Raw genomic sequence first — 10,120 nt, 5'->3', positions numbered from 1 at the left:
GTAAAAAAAGGATGGTCACCCACTGCTACAGGTTATGGGGCATCATTGTATATATATTATTTCTATTACTTAATAATAAATCAAATATAAGTATTTAATTATAAATGAAATGTGTAAAAAGTGATATTTAGAAAGTACTTAATTACAGTAGAACTCCAATTATCCGGACTAATTAATGTCAAGGGTGGTCCGGATAAGCAAATATCCGGATGATTGACATATGATATATCAAAAGCTATATACACACGTAACCATAAACAAATATGTAATTTTATTAGATATTCAACTGAAACAAAATAAGCTTTAATTAAAGTACATACGTGACATAATTTAAAACCAAAAAACGTTTTCTGTTTATTAATATTGTAAAATGTTATATGTATATGTATATTATTATCGATAATTTTTAATATACCTACATTGGAATGACGGATATTATTAAGAATAATATATAATATGTAGTACCTATTCATTATCTAATCTAAAAACGATTATGAAACACGTGTATGAATAACGGCACGTGCCGTATTTTTCTCGTCCGGTTAATTGGACGTCCGGATGATTGGCGTTCGGAAAATTGGAGTTCTACTGTACTTGAAAACCTAATTTGTTTATTTTTATTAAATTTTAAAATGTATATACATTCTTACTTTTTAAGCTTAAAATTCACAGAAAAACATTGAATTATGGATATGTTTTATGCTGGTTTGTATTTAATATAATAGAACCTTCTGCACAATGTATTTTTATTTTTTACATTTATATTACATTATTATCTATAAATGTATTTTGGTATTCGTTTAGTATGTGAATTACGAGCAAAATTCGAGTTTGGTATGTGACCTAACTGTTTTACCTGGTAGTATATGACCACCTATCAAGACAATTATCTATATTATGTGCGATTAACGTAGACCGATCTATTAAATCTATGAACAAGAAAGATACATTTTAAAATTTTTTTAAGTGATATACAAAAAGTGTGACTTACCTATTTTTTAAAAATAAAATAGTTTAAAATATATTTTTTTATAATAAAATAATTTTATAACATTTTTTGAATAATATTGACATTTCTGTAATAGATGTAACAGGTAGTATTTATGTGTGTTCATACATTTTTTTTTACTGATATTTTGTTTGACTGATTTTTACATGATTCATTTAGTTCTGTATTATTTTATATTTGAATAACTAATTAACTCAATAATTATTAACATAATCTTATGATTTTTAATTTTACTGTTTTTAATTAAGTATCGGTCCCATAAGTCATACACTATTACTAAAGTACTTAACGAATACCAATATATTTTTATTATTACGATGTTACTAATATTGAAATTTGTGTTAAATTATAAAATCATATATAAATTACATTTTTTAATTTGAGCAATGTAGGCGATTATATGATACAAAAATATTATGTCAATAACTTAAAAGATTTAGAATTTAAGAACTAATGAATCCAATGAGGTATTGGAGCAATGATAGGTGCTTCATTTGAATAACGTCTGTAAAGCTCATCTATATAATTTTGTCTGTAGATACCAGGAGGTCTAAAATATTAAAATATATAAATACATATAATTAATAATTTTATACATAATATAATATGTAAATAATCAGTGGCACAATTATTAGAGAGTTGATAGGGATCCCTCCTGCATGTTATATCTTGTTAAAGATGCTGTTTTATATTTCCAGTTATGAATATTATATTCGGTTAAATAACTTTTTAATTTTCCAACATAATATTATTATTTTTATTTTTTTTCATCTTTTTAGTTTTTGAAAACATTTAAGCTTTTTTATTATACTTCTTATACTTAGATTTTCTAAAAAAAAATTTTAAATTGTTAAATTTTTTTTTAATGTTAAATTATTGTAGCTATGGCTATATTAAATGATTTGGTGAAAATCCTATGTAAAAAAATGATTACTTTAGGAAAAACTAAGAAATATAAAATGACGTCAGTGGGTCCGGCTCATCGTAATTGCCCATCTTATACGTGTAAAAGTTCCTCATTTCACACCACAATTTACCAATCTAGACATTTTATTTTTGAAATTTACTTTACGTATAAATGTGTGATTTTATGTATTTAAGACGATAAAAGTATCAGACATTCAATATAACATTTAGTTTTTCAAATATTAATAAATCTTTAAAATTATATTTTTGTTAATTGAGTCATGGTCAATTAAATATAAAACAAAAATTCAAATATTATCTCTTTTAAGATTTTTAATATTTAAAAAACTAAACGTTATGTGTAGTAATTCTGATACTTGTATCATCTTAAACACAAAATCACACATTTATACGTAAATTTAATTTAAAAAATAAAATGTTTAGGTTGGTATATCGTTGTGTGAAGCGAGGAACTTTTACGCATATAAGATAGGCAAATATAATGAGCCGGGCCCAATGACGTCACACGGTTTTTTTCAAATGACATTATAAATAATAATTAAGCAAAAAAACAAAAATGATCAGAAAAACTGGAAATAAGCAAAAATATGCACTTTCATAATTGAACGTGTTGTAACATGACATACACTTCCATAGCAATGTGCTAAATTTTATGTCAAACCATAAAAAAAGACAAATGTTGTAAGTCCCAATCCCTGATTAAAACTAATAAATAAGTCTGTGATATCAATGCGCTTAGCTTTTTTTTTTTTGTTACGATGCTTGATTTAGTAAAAAAAATTAAAATATTAGTTTGAAGCTGCAATGAATCTCAATCTTGAGGACGTATTAACTTAAAGCCTCAAGACATGAAAACATTATTTCTGATTATTTATATTTTGTTGACATTATTGTGTAATTACGTTATTTTCAATAATTCAGTGCCAACCCTCTGGAAATCTATGATTATAAATTTCCTAAATTAATGAGGTAGACGTTATCTCACACTATAGTAACCTCAAAAGGTTGAGAACCATTGGTTTAATGGATATATCGGTTTCTGTGTTGAATTAATTGGTTTTTAATGGAACTTCATCTATTTTAAGTGATTGAATATGAACATATTATGTAAATTTAAATTTAAAATTCTTATTTCATAACTCAACCATGGTTTTATATATTAAACTATTCTATTAACAAAAGCAATTAAAATTTATTGTTTTGAAATTTAAAATTCTATAGGTATAAGTATATAACTAATAAAATCAATACTGACCCATTGGCAATAGGTATATAATATAACCTACCTGGGTACCTATCATCAGATTACCTATTACACAGTACTTTTATGCACTTAATACAAATAAACTAAATTGCCATGCTAAATAATTAAAATAATATATTTTAATGTACACATGTTCAATTTTTAGGGCATTATTGCAATTTTATAGGGAATTTCTTTAGTTTTTAGGACATAGAATTTATAATTATAATTTAAAAAGTATAAGGTATCTATTTACATATACTGTGTATAAAATTTATATAACCTACCGGCTGCCTATAAAGATAATATTATGAATAATGCATATTTGTTTCTTATGACTTATGAGCAGAATTTATCTAATTTTTACTTTAAAGAAAATTAAGATTTATACATTATATAATTAAAAAAATAACATCTCTCATAACAAATTTATAATTATGCCACGGTAAGTAAAATAGATTTTATATTACCTAGCTGCTGCAAAATGATGTATTGCATTTGCTACATCATAATTTAACACTTCTATTAAATAAGAAACTATCAAAAATCCTGTCCGGTTAAAGCCATGAGTGCAATGAACACCTAGTTAAAACAAATAATTGTTGAATTTCAAACTATATAGTTATTTATTATTATATAAATTAAATCAATTAATTATAACCTACCTATGAACTGTGAAAAATTGTTTTCAAGAAAATTATAGCAAATATTTAAAAAAAATTCAACTACTTGTCGGTTAGGCAAATTCCCATGACCGACACAAGGTATTTTTACATAAGCACATCCCATATCTTCAACTTCGTATTGACTGTAGTAGCGTGTAGTGTTTGTGAGATCAATCCATAAACCAATACTTTGCTGAAACAATTTCATATACTTACAAAACTTGCATAACATAATATTATAGGATGGTTTAGTAACAGCATACATTTGATTAAATTATTTAGTCTTTTTTTTGTTTTTTGGGACCATAGAGCAATAGCGTACAACCTATTTATTATTCACAAACCGAATAAAAAGCATAAGTAAAAAATTAACATAGTATTTAAAAAAATGAACAACTCTTGTTTCTATTAGAAATTAAAAGGTTGTTTAATAAGTTTTTAGATTATAATTCTATATTATCAAGTACCTGATATGAACACATATGACTAAATACCATTTGTGGATTGAATCTCTTCATGATTGTTATTTTACTGTCATATTTATAATCTAATGGTGTTTTAAATGTCACAAATGAATCGGCTACCGAAAAAGTAGCTATAGAAGGACAATTCATCCAATTTTTAGGGATTTGCCGACTATTGTTTGATGTGCCCTGGCTGGATCTATAATGACCATAACGATTGACTCCTGCAAAATACTTGAATTTAATTTATGATTCATAAAAATATTTCAGTAATGGATTCAATATTATTTGAATTTTGAATTTATCTTACGTAAAACATTATAATAACATTAGAATGCATAATATTATGCATACATTTTATGTGAAAGTCAATCCAATAATACCAAGATATAATTAATAAAAATAAAATAAAATAGTTAGTGATCTTGATGACAATGTGTGTATCAATAAAATTTCAAAAATATCAATGTCTAAACATAGTACCTATCTTGTAATATGTACCTTTATGTAACGCTGATATTAATTTTGTTTCTAAAGTATCTATCTACTGTGTTATGTTAATCAATTGAATCATATTTTTATTTGTAAAAGTATTTTACTATAACACTAATTGTCTTATTAGATACGAGCTTATGGTTCAGTTAGTATTCGTATCAGCTATTAAATGTAATTTATTATTTAATTGTAATTGATTTGGCTGAATAAATAAAATATTATTTTTACCTGACATTGAAATGCTTTTTTGTAGTACAAGTAGGGTAGGTATCTATTAGACAAAACAAATGTATAGTGTTTGTGTAGTGATATTGTTAAAATTGTATTTTACTATTATGAATTATAATTTATTATAATAAGCACAACGCACGACTCGAGTTAAGGATACAGGATAGTAATTAATAACTGAAATATGCTATATATTATTATAGCAAGTAGCAACAAGATAGAATTCTGTGAATTGTGATAGCAGATAGTTATAGGTTAGATTACGAGGTAGGTATATTACACATTCAGCATTCAAATTTCAAGTCAAACAACATTCAACAGTAAGTTCACAGTAGTTGTAATCACGGACTACAGATATATAAAAATCATTGATAAAAATATTTTAGATAAGTGACTTCGGTATTATCACAGAATAACAATAATAATAATATTATTATGTGGTAATTCCACGACTAATTAGTAATTAGTATATCCATGAATAATAGAATATATATAATAAAAATAAAATATTTATAATAATAAATACTAGTCATCAAATTCTTAGTCAAATTCATAGTTCTTAAATCTTGTATAGTATAAATTGATAAGTAATGAAATTATGTTACATGACGACATGACGTGGTTTAGTGGTTAAATACTTTTATGTATTATATTATATTTAATCGCTATATATACAAAATAGCATCTTATCACTTGAGATGCCCCAAAAAATTAAAAAATATGCAATTATATGCACTATAAAGTATACAAATATGCTTAGAATTTATTAAAAATATATATCAATAAAATTATTTATTTAAAACTTATTTTATTTATTAAAAATTTAAATAATTATACTTAAAATTAAGAGTTTAAGTTCCGAAGAATTATTGTTTGTTAATCTGAAAATAATATACATGGCCGATGGCCACAAATCACAATAACTACATGGGTATATTAATATATTATATATTAATGCTTAATTACTAACCTTAGTTAGTACTTGGTATTTGGTAATATTAGAAACCAAGTACTAACTAAGCATTAAAAGATTTGAAAACATATACCTAGGAACACAACTGAAATTATTGAAATTATTCGATTTAAATTTGTTTTTATTTTCGTCGCGGGACAATGGCGATTGGGCCACCGTAAATGTCCAGAAAATAATAAGGCGGACTGTAAAAACTAAAAATCAGGAATTTTTCCGTAATGTAACAGACCGTAAAAATGCTGAAAAAATTTCTACGGACCGTAATTGTCAGGACTGTAATTATTATCCGGAATTAAAAATATCGTTGCCCGCACCGGTACCTCTTTGTAAAAAAAAGTTTGGTTGTCTTCGTCGTCGTTCGTATAGCTCCACGCGATCGTAACTGCAGCCGGGCGCCCGCCGAGCCGCCAGAGCGTCTCACGTCATCGGCGACCTAGCACGCTACGCCTACGAACCCATCGCACCATTTGTGGCCGGAGAACGTGCAGCGCAGTTGACATCCTGCCGATCACCGCCCGTACAGCTCTTTCTTGTATCCTCCCGTTCTTTTCGTCGCCGTCATCCTATATCCGACGTCTTCGGCCTAAGGGTGGGTTAAATTAAGGGGAACAGTGAACGCTATTTCATCGGCAGCAACACAAAACTCGGACGGCGGTCGGTGGCGGTGAATTGATGCAGGACACACAGAACCGCGGCGGTAAAACCAAGACAATAGAATTTAACGCCACCGCCAACGCTGCAGTGTTTGGGGACCTTAAAGGACGCTACACACTGCAGCGGTGGCGGTAAAAATTCTTTAGTCTTGGCGGTGCCGCCGTGGTGGCGGAAAAATTGTGTCCGGACTCATTTTGCCGTAACTGCTACGACCGCAACCGCTGCAGTGTATGGGGACCTTAACTCGTCTTTATACCCCGCGGAGAATCGACTCAAACGTGGTGAATCGCGCTGTACGGGTGTTGCTGCCTGGTCTACCCGGCCTACTATATAGCTCCCCAAAACTATTCAATACCCTTAGCAGTATATAACATCCAGTTACCTATGGCCACACTAGCTGGGATCTCTGGTTATTATTATATAGGCTGCTGTATCATCGGCGAAATGTTTGCCAATACGTTCATCCTTCTTTAAAACAGCATAATACCTTTTGTCCAATGTTCAAAAATAACGTATGGATAAATTATGAGAAAGGCTTCTCCCTCATTTTGTCATTCGGTATAGAGACATCATACCTATACCATTTATCTTTTCTCCCTCCTAAAGGTGTTATAACTCAAAACTATCTCACAATAACATTTTCTTTTTCTCTCGCCTTCGTTTTGGACATTATTTCGATGTGTCACCTCGTATAGTTGACACTTGTATCTCTAATTACAGCTAACGCTTGTGACGAACGTTTTCGTCATTATTTTCACTTTTATTTCTCTATTCATTCGATGATATGACTCTTTGAATAAAACAACTGCATATCCATTGTTGGGACAGTAAACAGCTACCATATCGGCATATAGCACATCACTATATCAGTCACCTATTATATTATTCTCAGGCCTAGTTTAACTTATTATTAATTACACTAATACTATAATTACAGACTAAACATGCTGCAGTATATAAATTGTATAGGAATAGACAATTATACTTCTTATACGTATACACCGTGCACATGGCCTCTACGACCGTTATGAAGAATTTATACTTTATTGTACTTACATAGTATTTACATATAGTCCTAGATAATCAGTGGCGTAAGCAGGGGTGCTAATGGGCTGGAGCCCCTCCCCACCATTTGAAGCCGTATTATTATTATTTTTATATTTATATTTATATATTATTATAAACATTCGGTCAAAATGTCGTGTATCTATGGTAAAATAAATCTGGTTTTGCGTAAAAATGTTAGCTTTTCCTTAATTATATTTTTTTGTTTTTCCTGACGCTTTTCAAAACTATACTGGATTATTGGAAATAATTGACAAAAGTTGTAGTTGTAAAACATTTTCAAATACCTAACATAAACGTCTGAAATTATTAGACTGGACAAAATAAAAATAAAATTGTATTTTATTACTCATTACTTTTATAACAAAAAGTTTTTTTTTTAAATATATTTTTGTGTAGGTATGCATATTATTAATTTATGTTTCACATCAGTTAAAACTAAGAAAGCAGCTACATTATTTTTGAAACCTTACCTTGTGATTTGAGACAACTGTGAATAATTAATAATTTACAAATTCCAAGCCACCACCTCTCCCACACCTCATATTGAAAAATCATAGCGTAAACACTTGGCGTATAATAATTGATATGGTAATAGCAAATTACGATTTTCAGTATGAATGTATATATGTACAATACTACAATGTATTGTATGTATATAATATGTGTACCTATTATATTATTTAAATGATACCTATATCGTCATATTAAACAGAAGCGTATTTAGGAATATTTAATTGGAGCTGGGTGATATAGTTTTGCAATAGTTTTGCAGTAATAATGCCTTGTGGGGGGGGGGGGGGGGGGCTTTACGCATCTTTTCATTATTTAATATTTTAAAATAATTTAATTTTAAACATTTTTATAGAACCATGTATATAAAATATATAGATATATATAAATCCACAAGAAAACTGTCTTGCGCACATTTTATAAATATTATTATATTATATAAACATAATATAGTAGGTATATTCAAATATATTATTTATGTAAATATATAGGTAATACAGAATACTTAGTAATATATACTAATATGAATAGGTATATCGTACACGGTTTCAGTTTTGTATTAAAATAAGCGATTTCCAAAAAAAAATTAATAAAAGGTCTCGGAGTCACGCGTGAATCCTGTGGCATAAAAAATAAAATTACAAATAATTACGTATAACACGTAAATTCTACCTGGTAGTCGGAAGAGATTATAGAGGTTCCTACCTATAATTTATAAGTTATAAGGTTAAAGTTAGATATATTGTTATAAGTTTAACATTTTAACATATTTGTATATTTATACTCTATAAGTAAATTATACAGTAGAATCAGTTAAGTAATCAGTAGATTATAGTATAAAATAGTGTTTTTCAGTTTTCACTATGCTACTTTTTCATTATAATATAATCGTGTAATAAAAACTGAATTAACAACACAATTAGTATATTGTATGTATACCTATTACCATTGATTATAAATACTATAGTATTTATAATCAATGCTATTACCTATGATGTGTTTTAGTATTTATAAGATTTATTAACATTCGATCGTGCCTTTGTCGGTATTAGGTCTAGACTTCTAGAGAGTTAGGTAAGTACCATAATATAATAGTAAATTAGGGTATTAATTGTTATTAATATTTTATATTAGGATATTAAGAATTTTGTGATGTATAAGTAATTGAAAAATACGATATAATTCCAACACCGGGTGACTTTTAAAATAAATGTGTTCATACATTTTTTTTTTTTCGTTAATTTTTGAAATTTTTAACAGTAGGTTTTAACAATATTTTGGTTTTTACTATTTGTTCTGAAAATATTGTTTTACACAGATTAGTGACTATACAGACATTGAATTGCTATTTGCTAGGCCAACGGTTAGTTAGTTGTTACGTCTTATACTTAATATTATTGTGTAGGAGTGGGCAGATTTTGGAGTTCAGCTGAAAACGTCACCCACTCCATCATGTCTAATATACTAATATATTCTACAGATAATATATTTTATACTATACCTATACAAATATAATGATATGTAAATCAGATGGTCCGATTATATACCGTTATGTACATACACAATATACGGCAACAATACGTCGATGTTTTTCCGGCATAAAAAAAAAATTGTGCTCTGGAAAACGGAAAATAAAAAAAAACGTCCAAAATACGCAGACACCGGAAAAACTCAATGTAACTCTATTAAAAAAAACGGTAAATTCGTGTAACAAAAATCTGTGACGAGCAATGACGATTTTGAGACGCCCCGACCGCGGTGCATTGTGCATTCAGTGGTTGCCAAACGATTGCTGCGTGGGTGGTTGGAAAGGTGGGGGGAGGGGTAGACGCGACACCAAATGGGCGGCGTCGGACTCGGTCGCGCCGGGCGCACCGCCGCACC

At 28.5% G+C, this 10,120-nt stretch overlaps 1 protein-coding gene across 1 annotated transcript; it reads right to left on the bottom strand.

Annotated features, from left to right (window-relative positions):
• Positions 1–684: 684 nt before the first annotated feature.
• Positions 685–5,368, bottom strand: LOC132943042 (mRNA-capping enzyme-like). The gene is made up of 5 exons (XM_061011820.1): positions 5,032–5,368; positions 4,312–4,532; positions 3,845–4,037; positions 3,650–3,761; positions 685–1,559 (listed from the first exon to the last, which is right to left on the bottom strand). The coding sequence occupies exons 1-5, from the start codon at positions 5,036–5,038 to the stop codon at positions 1,460–1,462; spliced, it is 633 nt and encodes a 210-aa protein (XP_060867803.1). The 5' UTR covers positions 5,039–5,368; the 3' UTR covers positions 685–1,459.
• Positions 5,369–10,120: the final 4,752 nt, after the last annotated feature.

This window comes from Metopolophium dirhodum, chromosome 4 (assembly GCF_019925205.1).
Source record: "Metopolophium dirhodum isolate CAU chromosome 4, ASM1992520v1, whole genome shotgun sequence".
Lineage (NCBI taxonomy): Eukaryota > Metazoa > Arthropoda > Insecta > Hemiptera > Aphididae > Metopolophium > Metopolophium dirhodum.
This window is presented reverse-complemented; position numbering and strand designations above follow the sequence as displayed.